At 46.8% G+C, this 13,832-nt stretch overlaps 1 protein-coding gene across 3 annotated transcripts in view; it reads left to right on the top strand.

Annotated features, from left to right (window-relative positions):
- The window catches only part of TRIM55 (tripartite motif containing 55), a 273,771-nt gene that overhangs the window by 61,683 nt on the left and 198,256 nt on the right, over window positions 1-13,832 (top strand). For all 3 annotated transcript variants that reach the window (XM_077270601.1, XM_077270600.1, XM_077270602.1), the window contains exon 3: window positions 895-1,060. In XM_077270601.1, the coding sequence (XP_077126716.1) occupies window positions 895-1,060 (166 nt within the window). The remainder of the gene's footprint in view (window positions 1-894; window positions 1,061-13,832) is intronic.

Genomic DNA, 13,832 nt, shown 5'->3' on the forward strand with positions numbered 1-13,832 from the left:
TCTGCCCACCGCCACACCTCCTCCGGTCAGCTTTGCCTACATCGGCATGCGGCCTGCATACCCTATCTTTACCATTAGGTACCCAGGCCATGCCGATGTATGCGGATGCCTACGCATGCGTCGTTTTGACGGTGCGGCGATCGCACCAAATTGCCACTTGTTGCGTTCGGCGCAGGTCGCTGCACTGTCAAAACGACACATGCGGAGGCATCTGTATACATCGGCATAGCCTGCGTACGATAAAGATAGGGTACGCACGCCGCATGCCGACGTAGGCGGAGCTGACCGGAGGAGGTGTGGCGATTGGGCGGAGCTTCATGGAGGACATACGCAGCCCTCCGCAGCGACTCCATCTGCAAATGTGAAACCAGCCTAAGCTGTATGTAGAAACAGGAAGTACATTTTCCCTGTATGAGTCACTGCAAAAGTCCCTGGCAGGGTGGAAGAGGGAGCTGCTTGGTCAGGAGTTGAAGAGTGGAATGGTTTTTGCAGAGAAAAGAGACTTCATCTTCTTACATAGAGCAGAAAAAAGAGAAGAATTATCTGGTTAGAAAGGGAAAATGAGCAAATGTAAGTGCACGTTGCTATATCATATGATTACTGCAATATGTTAAAAGGATAAAAAAATGGTGGGAGGAGTGCTTCTTTAATTCTAGAGAAGGTTAAAACTCTATAGTCATAGAGTCATCAGAATGTTGGTAACTTATATGCACTGTTCATCAGACAGCATGAGTTGCTGTAATAAATTTGGTACATTTTCATCTTGTTTAGTCTAAGATGACGCTATGTACATATTAGACTGGATTAGTAAATCTGTCTATATTCTTTTAAACAGTTTTAATATAATAATACCAGATATAATTCACTAATTTATCATGAATTAATGTTTCACAGGCCTGAAAGAAAATCTAACCAACCAATATGTGAAGAACACGAAGATGAAAAAATTAACATATACTGTTTGACTTGTGAGGTGCCAACATGCTCCATGTGTAAAGTATTTGGGGCTCACAAAAATTGTGAGGTAGCCCCCCTCAGTCATGTTTTCCAGGGACAAAAGGTAATTTTCAAATGTGATAATTCAAAAAATTTATTTTTTTTATTGTAGCATTTGGGGTTGTAGACGTTCGTATGAGAGCTGCATCTCTAAAGAAATTAGGTTTTTAAAGATCTTACACGGCATGATGTCATCACAAGGGGTAGAAGGCGAATATCATCAGAAGGAGGTGGAGGGCCCCTATACTGAGTTTACAATTCGACCTCACAATGTTAATAACATCTGTATTTATACTTATTATGTCCTGTTAATGTCTTATTGATATTGTTTAAAATAATGTGAATTAACATGATACAAAGAGAAGCGATGATATAGCTAATAACATAATTATCTTTAATATGTTTTCTTTGAGTCCTTTGTGGTTTATGGATCTGATTTAGGTAATTATTATGAGTAAGAATAAAATTCAACAGTATATGAAAAGATGATTATTCCTTTTCTTGTGTGGCAGAGCTTTTACACTTATTGTAAGTTCTAGTACATTCACACTTCCAAAAAGATCAAAGCCCCAGATATCAGCAATTAACATGTTTAATTATTTATATCAAAATTCTAAAAAGACATATCATTTAAAGGATTACAAATGATAATGTAGTTCTTATGTAGTTCTTATGACACCTACACATTACACCTGGAAATTATACAAGAATCCCTTCTAAATTCATGGCATTAAAAGGATTGTTTATTACTCAGACAATCTCTTCTCAATTGCTTTATCCCATCTCTATAAAATAACAGATTATACTCACCTCTGAAGCCATTCCAGTGGCGTAGGCGCCTGGTCTCTCGGGACTCATGCCAGTTGAGCTCTGCAGCCAGTAAGCGTCTGCTTCACTCTCTCTTCCTTCAGACATAGCTGACATTCGGAGGAAGTCAGAGAGCAGCAGCAGTTTTTACTTCTTCTGAGTGTCAGTTTAGTCAGAAGAAATTGAGAGTGAAGCAGCCACTGATTGGCTGCAGTGCTCACGTGGCATAAGAACAGCACACGAGCCCCAGGAGACAAGGCACTGGTGTTTCTGGAATGGTGCCAACACCAGTGGTGAATATAGGCTGTTGTTATTTTACACGAGGGAATAAAAGTATAAGTAGTCTGAGTAGGAGACAAGACTTTTAATATAGCGTTGTTATCACCTTTGCAGCTAGAACCGATTGCACGGAGGCATCAGGCTGGCTCCTGAGTCCTGAGCTATCATGGTGTTTTAATAATTCTTCAATTTTTTACTTGTTTTCAAAGTAGTCTAAATAAATGTCATGTTTTATACATTTTTGCCAATGTTGGATTTTCTCCTGCTTTGTACACTAAGTTCTTACACACCAAACTCCACAAACCATGCACTCTTGGACCTTGCTTCGTGCACTGGGGCACACACATTGGAATAAAAAAAGGGCCCTATTCAAACTTCCTACAAAGTTGGAAGCATTCAGTTGTTCACAATGTCTTGGTAGACTAAGACAATAGGATTTCCTTTCACTAGAACTAAGAGCCTTCCACCAATCTCTATAAAACAATCAGACTGCAAAATAGAAAAGTGTAAGTCATCAACCAAAAAAACACATTTCCAACGCTTCAGAGTCCAGTGGTTTCACCACTCCATCCAAAGCTTGGCATTGTGCTTGGAAATGTAAGGTTTCCATACACCATGGAAACTAATGCCATGAAGCTCCCAGTAAACTCGGGATTCAGCAGATCATTCTTGAATTTTTTGCATTATGCACCTCACTCAGTACATGCTGATCCAGCTTGGTGACTTTACGTAGTCTCCACTTTATGGTTGAGATGATGAGTTGCTCTGGTTCCAAAATGTTTTTACTTTTCAATAGCACCACTCATAGTTGATCGTTTAATATTTAGAAGGGAAGATATTTCATGAACTGACTTTTTACACCTGTGGTATCTTTTATATATTAATATTTAAATTCACTGAGCTCTTTCAAAAGATCAATTTTTTTCACAAATTTTTGTAAAAGCAGACTGCATGGCTAAGGTTTGGATTTTATGCACTAGTTTCAATCAGACCGAATGAAAAAAAAAGAAGAAAGAATTAAATGACTTATAGCTGTGTCCCAATAATTTTGCTAATATAGTATATTCTGTATTTGTAACCCTGGACATGAAATGTCCCTCTAAGCAGTCACACAATGGTGTATAATAATATGCAAATGTCATTAAAAAAATTATATCAACAACCAGGGGCGGACACAGAGGTCCCCTGTGCAAAAACAATATACAGGCCCTTTGAAATCCAATCACTCATCATAATATACAATTCTACCTGCAATGGGGGTAGTAGGTTGCACCAAGGGTACAAGTGCTTCTGATTAAATTATAATATCATCAAAAAGTTAATTTATTTCAGTTCTTCAATGCAAAAAGTGAAACTCATATATTATATAGAGTCATTCCTTACAGAGGGATCTATTTCAAGTGTTTATTTCTGTTAATGTTGATGATTATGGCTTACAGCCAATGAAAACCCAAAAGTCATTATCTCAGTAAATTAGAATACTTTATAACGCCAGGTTGAAAAATGATTTTAAAATCCGAAATGTTGGAATGCTGAAATTTAAGTTCAGTAAATACACTCAATACTTGGTCGGGGCTCCTTTGGCATCAATTACTGCATCAATGCGGCGTGGCAAGGAAGCGATCCGCCTGTGGCACATCCCTCACTCCTTTGTCAAGCGGTGGACACCGCGTCAGACCGAGGACACACAGCCACACGGCCAGCAAAGTAACTGACTCACAGACCTTCTCCCACGGCTATGTCCATACATAGACACGTTCTAAGGGGGATCTCTATGCTTGATTTTACAGCATCTTGCGGTACTTTACCCCTCCCCACCTGACCGGAGGGTCACATTTACCATAACCACCCAAGGTAATTCTGTTTAATAGTGAGCACCACTCACCACTACGGACCTCTGACTTAACAGCACGTGTACATGTATATTCTATTATATCTAAAAGGTAGGTGGTTCATGCTATACTCAGATCAAGTGATGACTGGGTTCGCTCCACAAAATTGCAGTATGGTATGCTACTTATTTACTTATCAATATGCTCTATATATAAGTGATTACCGAACATTTGATGGTTCCCTATCGCTGAGTTGAGACTTAAAAATATAACGTACGACCGCATGATCATTTGTGTATATACCTTTGTTCGGTTTATTCTTGATTTCCCCCCTTTTTTCCCTTTTCCCCCTCCCCATCCCCCCTTTTCAGTGTTTCTGAATCTATTATGGTATTAGACATATGCAAAAAAACGGAGCAGAAACATCCACAACAACATAGTTATATGTAAAAATAGAAAATTTATTAGATTCAACTCATTAACATCAATATATATAAATACTGCAGTGAGTGCTGTACGCACTCCGCAGACACAGAGAGGTGACACAAAAGGGAAAGAATGGTAGCCAAACACAAGGGGGGAAAAGCACAAAGTACTATGCCCTTTTAACCCTTTTTCATCAATAGGGTGCCCAGCCCAAAACCATCATAGTAAAGTACAGGGTCCTTCCGGTATCCCCTTCTCACAGCCAATAAGGCACTGATGCAAAGAAAGTAATCTGTTCAGTCAGGCTTACCCATAATGATATCTTGAAAAGGGTTCCCCTTCCTAGTGTGGATCCCCTGGACGCGCGTTTCGCGTTGTCGCTTCCTCAACAGGGTTAGTGTGCATCCGTTCTCATGCTGTTAAAATACTAAGATAACCGGAAATTAACCCGGCATATCGGCGCATGCGCGGTGGCACCCGGGTCGCGTCATCGACTAGGCCGTCATAGCAGGGCGGGCGTAAGGGGGAAAAACCTCCCATAGACGTCATGTAACGCCCCCCTGCCATTGGAGACGGACACAGCAGAAGACGCACTCTCCGGGCGGCAGCGGGCATGCGCGCACCTGGCATCCATTTTTAAGAAGACTGCAGCTACGGCCATATTAAGAAGGATCAAAGGGCTGCATATTCCTACACACCATGTAAGTGAACAAAAAATATAAATCATGAGTGTATGGTGCTACTGTGCATAATACACCAGTGCACAGGGAAGATCAAAATACTCAGCACAACTAACATAGTTGTGTAAATATAGCACAAATCTCCAACCATATAAGACATATATAAAAAACATATATCAAAAAAGTGCATAAAGTGACATGTGCATACAGTGACAACATTTACATACATGGAATTAGTAATATGAACATTCCAGTTTTTCTTTTGTGCCAGCTTTTTCTTCTTTTCACTCTTTATTCCTTCTTAAAATAGCAGTGTGATATTATTGCATGGAGGAAGGGGATATTATGCAGCCCAAACACCGTCCGCAGCCATAGATATGCTAGAATAAACTAAAAATAAGACAAACACAAGAGCAATTAATATTAAAAGAATAAAAAACAGAATAGTGAATTGACTCAAGAGCAGAGAATACTAGGGCTAACACAGTCCCATGTATTAAATTTCAAAATATCCAATGCCACACAGGCGCAACAGGACCAAAAGGTGGTAATTATATTCTAAATATCAGACATGTCAGAGAAAAGGGGCGAAACTTAGTTTCTCGTTCAACCCCTTTGGAGCTACGGTATCAAGGGTGACAATCCACCTACACTCACGTTGTGCAAGTGTTTTGGTGGTGTTGCCACCCCTGATCCCTCCATGTATCCTCTCTATGCCTCTTATTTTCAGGCCTCTGGGGTCACATCCATGAAACTTCCGGAAGTGTCTAGGTAGAGTTTTTAAACCTGCCACATCCACTGCCTTTTTTGCGGCAATAATGTCACGTACATGTTCGCGCGTCCGAATTCTTAGTTCCCTAGATGTGAGACCCACATAAATTAGGGAGCAGGGACACGTTGCATAGTAAATGACACAGGCCATACTGCATGAGATGAATTCCCTTATTTTAAATTCCCTGCTCCCATCTGAGGTCTTGAAGGTCCCACATCTAAGGATATTCGGACACGCGACACATGAGCCGCATGGATAGCACCCCTGTCTCGGGCTGCCCGCATTCAAGAAATTTTTATTACTATTTTTGGCTACATAGTGGCTCCTCACCAAGTTGTCTCTCAAATTTCTACCCCTCCGTTGAGTCATAAGGGGGAATTCTGTTAAATGTGAGGCCAATATTGTATCGGTCTGTAATACAGAGCAGTGCCTCTTCAATATCTCTCGGATGCGGTTCCACTGGCAGTTTGAAGTTGATATGAACCTGACCCCAGACTTATCATCAGATTTAAATTTCTTCCCATGTGCTAATAAGTCCACCCTCCGTGTGGACTTAGCCCTTCAATACCCTGCCCTGATGCTCCGGCGACTGTACCCTCTTGCCTGGAAGCGCTCCGAGAGGATGGCGGACTTCCTCTCGAAGCGGGCTTCCGTAGAGCACACCCGTCTGTTCCTCAAAAACTGCCCAACTGGGATGGCCTTAATAGCAGAATAATTGTGTGCCGAGGATGCGTGCAATAGCGAATTAACAGATGTTTCTTTTCTGTAAAGATCCGTTTCAATAGAACCATCCCCGGCTACACATAAAGTGATGTCCAAAAAATCAATAGTAGTTTTGTGCCAAGAATAAGTAAATTTCAAATTAAAAATATTGTGATTTAATTCCTGCATGAAGTTGGATAGGCTGGCTTCGCCACCGTTCCAGATCATCAGAACATCATCAATGTAGCGAAACCAGCCCAGGTGTGTAGCCGGGGATGGTTCTATTGAAACGGATCTTTACAGAAAAGAAACATCTGTTAATTCGCTATTGCACGCATCCTCGGCACACAATTATTCTGTTATTAAGGCCATCCCAGTTGGGCAGTTTTTGAGGAACAGACGGGTGTGCTTAAAAATGGATGCCAGGTGCCGCCCGGGGAGTGCATCTTCTGCTGTGTTCGTCTCCAATGGCAGGGGGGCGTTACATGACGTCTATGGGAGGTTTTTCCCCCTTACGCCCGCCCTGCTATGACGGCCTAGTCGATGACGCGACCCGGGTGCCACCGCGCATGCGCCGATATGCCGGCTTCATTTCCGGTTATCTTAGTATTTTAACAGCATGAGAACGGATACACACTAACCCTGTTGAGGAAGCGACAACGCGAAACGCGCGTCCAGGGGATCCACACTAGGAAGGGGAACCCTTTTCAAGATATCATTATGGGTAAGCCTGACTGAACAGATTACTTTCTTTGCATCAGTGCCTTATTGGTTGTGAGAAGGGGATACCGGAAGGACCCTGTACTTTACTATGATGGTTTTGGGCTGGGCACCCTATTGATGAAAAAGGGTTAAAAGGGCATAGTACTTTGTGCTTTAACCCCCTTGTGTTTGGCTACCATTCTTTCCCTTTTGTGTCACCTCTCTGTGTCTGCGGAGTGCGTACAGCACTCACTGCAGTATTTATATATATTGATGTTAATGAGTTGAATCTAATAAATTTTCTATTTTTACATACAACTATGTTGTTGTGGATGTTTCTGCTCCGTTTTTTTGCATATATCTTTGTTTGGAGCTATCCTGTGTGGCCTAATGGGCATGTAGAGGGAGTTTTCGAGGTCTGCTCCCCCTCAATACCATTTATAGTGGTGCTTCAGTTTTCTTCCATTAAATATGGTATTAGACAGCCTAAACTGTGTTGTATCATGTTATCTATATCTTAGAATCACTGTTTGATTTTTTTGATTATTATAGCAACTGAGGAAGGTCTTCTAGATCGAAATGTTTATTGGTACTACAATAAAAATACAGAATTACTCACACTTAAGTTGAGTGCCAGGTTCTTTTTATATCTACTGCACATGGTGTGGGAACCTACCTGTGCACCTCTAGAGTTGTGCTCACATTTATTATTTATACGTACTACACCAGCAGATGACATGGCTCCCCAAACCATCACTGATTGTGGAAACTTCACACTAGACCTCAAGCAGCTTGGATTGTGGCCTCTCCACTCTTCCTCCAGACTCTGGGACGTTGATTTGATGAAATGCAAAATTTACTTTCATCTGAAAACAACACATTGGACCACTGAGTTACAGTCCAGTTCTTTTTCTCCTTGGCCCAGGTAAGACTCTTCTGGCGTTGTCTATTGGTCATGAGTGGCTTGACACAAGGAATGCGACACTTGTAGCCCATGTCCTGGATACGTCTGTATGTGGTGGCTCTTGAAGCAATGACTCCAGCAGCAGTCCACTTCTTGTGAATCTCCCCCCAAATTTTGGAATGGCCTTTTCTTAACAATCCTTTCAAGGCTGCGTTTATCCCGGGTGCTTGTGCACCTTTTTCTACCACACTTTTTCCTTCCACTCAATCTTCCATTAATACACTTGGATACAGCACTCTGTGAACAGCCAGCTTCTTTAGCAATGACCTTTTGTGGCTTAGGCTACTTTCACACTAGCGTCGTACTCGGCCCGTCGCAGTGCATCGGGCCGACGTACCGACGCTAGCGTTGTTTGCGCTGCACAACGGGTGCAGCGGATGCTGATTTTCAGCGCATCCGCTGCCCCATTGTGAGGTGCGGGGAGGTGGGGGCGGAGTTCCGGCCGCGCATGCGCAGTCGGAAAAGATGTTCTCGACGTAGCAAAAAACGTTGCAAGCAACATTTTTTGCTGCCGACGATCCGCCACAACATGACGCAACCATCGCATGACGGTTGCGATGTGTGTCAATGCGTCACAATGCGTCGCTAATGTTAGTGAATGGGGAAAAAACGCATCCTGCAGACAACTTTGCAGGATGCGTTTTTTCGCCAAAACGACGCATTGCGACGTATTGCAAAAAATGCTAGTGTGAAAGTACCCTTAGGATACTTTCACACTAGCGTCGTACTCGGCCCGTCGCAGTGCGTCGGGCCGACGTACCGACGTTAGCGTTGTTTGCGCTGCACAACGGGTGCAGCGGATGCTGATTTTCAGCGCATCCGCTGCCCCATTGTGAGGTGCGGGGAGGAGGGGGCGGAGTTCTGGCCGCGCATGTGCGGTCAGAAAAGACGTTCTCGACGTAGCAAAACATGTTGCAAGCAACATTTTTTGCTGCCGACGGTCTGCCACAACATGACGCAACCATCGCATGATGGTTGCGACGTGTGTCAATGTGTCGCAATGCGTCGCTAATGTTAGTCAATGGGGAAAAAACGCATCCTGCAGACAACTTTGCAGGATGCGTTTTTTCGCCAAAACGACGCATTGCGACGTATTGCAAAAAACGCTACTGTGAAAGTACCCTAACCCTCCTTGCGGAGTGTGTCAATGACTGACTTCTGGGCATCTGTCAAATCAGCAGACTAAGGGACCTTGTTAAACACTTAGGAAGCCTTTGCAGGTGTTTTTTGTTAATTATTCTAATGTACTGAGATAATGACTGTGATGAGGGAACAGCCGCCATCTTGGACGGGCATACTAACAGAGATTGGCGTGACTCCATTTTGTCTCCTGGTCACAGGTGTGCAGAGAGGAGTGCTCCTGGCCCCCTCCTTTTCTAATGAATAAAGTTCCTTTCAGTATGTTAATGGGCTGAGCACAGTTTGGCAGGCAGATAGCATTTCAAAGCCTGAGTGAGGAAGCCACCCCAGCAGGGAGCTTGAAAGTGCTTGGGCGCTTAATTAAAGCACCCATGTCAAGTGGCCACAGGATACACATCTAGTATGGCCGTCCAGTCGGCCCGTCTCCAACATGGAATCGTGAATTATGGACGCATCATCCGAGGTACCGGCTCATAAAAAATATCCCCCTCGCCCTAAAGAAATTGCGCATCTAACAGTGCGACTTCCGTGTCTGTGGGAGGTCTGAAACCCGAGATATAGCGATCAGCCTCCCACAGGGACCGAATGGGTCCAGGTTTGATCCCAGTACGACCGGCAGAACAAACCACAGGCGCTGGTACTGCCCGTGTGCTGATCCGATCATCCTGAGAGAAGTTATCCCATTTATTAGATATTTGAATAAATCTTGCAGGGAGGCAGAGGGGTGGAGATTGCTAAGCCCGCCCAGCTACAGGCGGAGGGGCACAGCAAGGTTTAAGAGCTGAGGACACTTGGAGAGTGACACACAGAAGAAGATGACTAACTAAGGAACTAAGGAATAGGGCATATGCCAGCCAGAGGGGAGGCAAGCACATGCTTTCTGGGGGCTGCCCGGCAACTAAGTTGTGGACCTGCGGAACGCTGAGCCCCCCCGGCTTCCACAAGCGACCTTCAACCTGGTAAATTGACCTCCAGCTGTATACCTTTAAGCCCTGTATCATGATTGTTATATTTTGCTCTGACTGTAACTCTTGATATATTGTGATTGTATATTTCTTGTAATTACCTAGTGCGCCCTTAATGCAATTAAATCATAAATTAATTTTGGGCTGATCCTTTTACTCTGATTGCGAATCTTAGAATACCCAGTGTGGGTAACAGGGCAGTCTCCCCGGCGGCCATTTGCTCTAAGTGCAGTTCCCTTACTGACCTGAGAGACAAAGGGGGTGCCGGAGAGCTGGGCCTGTGTAGTGACATCACAGATTGGTGACGTGGGAGGAACGGGTAATAATTCACATTGGTGGCAGCCGTGGGATCGGAGTAATAGTGTGCGTGGGACCCCTACTCCCAGACACTAAAGACTACCAGTGGTAACTTTCGCTGCTGGGGTCTTAAGGTCAGCCCAGCACTAGATGATCAGAGTGTAGATATAATAACTTGTGTGCAAGGTCAGGGTTACAGCTGTGTTAGTAACCAGAGGTTCCAAAGATGGTGGAGGGCACCAGGAGTGCAGTGAGGGCGCAGGCCAGTGCTATGGCCGATGAGGAGGTGGTGGTGGACAGTACTGTTCAAGGCGAGGGGGAGATCAGCCCAGACTCCCCAAGGAGCCAGCCACCCGTGCTTAGTCTGGCAAGGGACAACCCACCACCTACCCGCCCCAGTCTGTCCACATCAGAGGCCCTTGTTGCAGCAGCAGTGGCACGTCTCGAGGCGGGTAATGAAGAGGCCTATATGAGACTCATGGCAGCTGCAGAGAAAGCAGCGGAGGCCGAGCGTGCAGAACGCCGTGAAGCGGCGGAGCGAGAGCATGCAGAATGCCGTGAAGCAGCGGAGCGAGCAGAGAAAGCTGCAGAGCGGGCAGCGGAGCAAGCAGCGGAAGAGAGAGCAGCGGAGCACCAGCACCGACTGGAGATGGCTCAACACGGGCTCCCGCTGGACGCCCCAGCACCACCAGAGTCCAGGGCTTCCAAAGTCAGGGCCGAGGACTTCCCTCTGCTGGAGAAGGATGGAGACCTGGATTCCTTCTTGCTGGCCTTTGAAAGGACCTGCCTTCAACACCATCTGGCCCCGGAGCAGTGGGCAAGATACCTGACCCCCCGTTTGAGGGGTAAGTCCCTGGATGTTTTGGGGGACTTACCTGCCGGGGCGGAGCAGGACTACAGCAGCATCAAGCGGGCCCTGATCCAGCACTACAACCTCACCCCGGAGTCCTACCACAAGAAGTTCCGGAGCCTGCAGCGGGGCCCAAAGGACACCTGGACCGACCACATGCGGGCGTTGCTGAGAGCTGCAGAGCACTGGACCTCGGGTCTAGCGCTCACCACCCGCCAGGAGGTCCAGGAACTGTTCATCATGGAGCAGTTCTTGTGGAACTACCCAGAGGACCTCAAGCAATTCCTCCGTGACCGGAAACCGAAGGGGGCTTCTGCTACAGCCGCCCTGGCAGATGAGTATGCCAATAACAGGGTGCCTGAGCCGAAGAAGAGTGCCAGCAGCACCTGGAGAGGGGGTAAGCCCAATCCTGCCCCTGTTTCCCCAGCTCCCAGAGTGCAAGGGGTGTACCCCCTGCTGCCCTCTCCAGGCCAGGCGCAGAACCCAGACGTTGTCATCACTGCAACCAGCTGGGACATTTCAAGGCTGTGTGTCCCCAGCGTCTTAAGGCCCCATCCCTGTCCCCGGAACCGTCCACTGTTTTATGTGTGGGAGAGGGTGGTGGGAGGTCCCTGGACAATTACCAACCCGTCACTATTGGCCGCTCAGTGGTCATGGGACTGCGGGACACAGGCGCTGAATGAACCCTGGTGCGTCCTGAGGTGGTGTCCCCTCAAGACTTGGTGCCGAGGAGAACCCTTTCTGTCTCCAGAATTGGAGGCATGGAACCGGCGCTGCCTGTCGCAAAGGTGTTTTTGGACTGAGGCGCCGGGAGGGGAGTGCGGGAGGTGGGAGTTACGTCAAATATTCCTGCCAATGTATTACTTGGGACCGATTTGGGTCTGCTAGTGTCTCAGTATGTGGCCACTGAACCCCCAAGTTCGGCTCCCCAAGAATGTCATGACTCTACTGTGAATGTTGATGTGTTGAATGTGCCTCCAACAGTGGAGGAGGGAGTGAAACCTGAGGGTACTCCATACACTGACACCACACACACAGGGCTCACAGGGAGGACAGGTGAGGAGACTGTAGGGGAGAGCTCAGAGGTGGAGGGAGGGACTGCTATGGGCAGTGTAGGGCCCCTAAGTTAATCCAGCTTGCTGAGTCTAGGGCCCCTGCAGGAAGAGGAACAGGCCATGGGGGGAGGAGGCGTCCCAGGAGAGGAGCCACCAGGGCAGGAGTTCCCCACACCCGGGATGTCAGGAGGGCAGGGAAGTCTGCCTGACCCGGCGACTTGGTCAGGAGCCGGGGGGAAGTAGGCGCTACCCGTGGGCACAGCGGTCTTGGCCGCTGTCACCAGGAGTGGGAGCGCCGGAGCCCAAGGAGCCTTGCAGAGGTCTGACGGCTTCCCCCTCTCTGACCAAGTGGCGGCCGAGTCAGACAGCGGCCAGGAGACAGATCCCGGGGAGCTGACAGCGGATGTGTCCGTGTCGTCCATTCTCGCCACATCGAGTCAGGGATTTCAGGAAGCTTTGGAAGCTGACGCTAGCCTGAAAGCTCTCAAGGCACAGCCTCCCGGGGAGTCAGACCGCAAGCAGGTGGTCTGGGACCAGGGTCGGCTGTACCAGGTAATGGTCCAGCCGGGTTCACCGGAGGCGTGGCCCAGGGACCGACAGTTAGGGGTACCCTATCCGCTCAGAGAGAGAGATGAGGGGGCAGAGACAGCCTCAGAGAGAGAGGAGGGGGCAGGGACTGCCTCAGAGAAAGACCGAGGAGGAGGCAGAGACTGCCTCAGAGAGAGAGAGAGGAGGAGGCAGAGTGTTATGACCCCAATGGCGAGGGTCTCAGAGGAACGTGGAAGTCTGCAGAATACAAAAATCCAGCTCATAGGGCAGTGGTAACTGGGTTGACCATATATCTACTCCTAACGCCAACACTAGAAGTAGCCGGGGATCATTCCTACGTTGATTCTAGATGACACGCGCCAGCCGGAGAATCTAGCTACCCCTAGTAGAGGAAAACAAAGACCTTTCTTGCCTCCAGAGAAGGGGACCCCAAAGCTGGATAGAAGCCCCCCACAAATAATGACGGTGAGGTAAGAGGAAATGACAAACACAGAAATGAACCAGGTTTAGCACAGAGAGGCCCGCTTACTGATAGCAGAATAAAGAAAGGTAACTTATATGGTCAACAAAAACCCTATCAAAATCCACACTGGAAATTCAAGAACCCCCGAACCGTCTAACGGTCCGGGGGGAGAACACCAGCCCCCTAGAGCTTTCAGCAAAGGTCAGGATGTAGATTAGGAACAAGCTGGACAAAAATACAAAACCAAAACAAATAGCAAAAAGCAAAAGGCAGACTTAGCTGATATAACTGGAACCAGGATCAGTAGACAAGAGCACAGCAGACTAGCTCTGATAACTATGTTGCCAGGCATT

The sequence above is a fragment of the Ranitomeya variabilis genome, chromosome 6 (genome assembly GCF_051348905.1).
Source record: "Ranitomeya variabilis isolate aRanVar5 chromosome 6, aRanVar5.hap1, whole genome shotgun sequence".
Lineage (NCBI taxonomy): Eukaryota > Metazoa > Chordata > Amphibia > Anura > Dendrobatidae > Ranitomeya > Ranitomeya variabilis.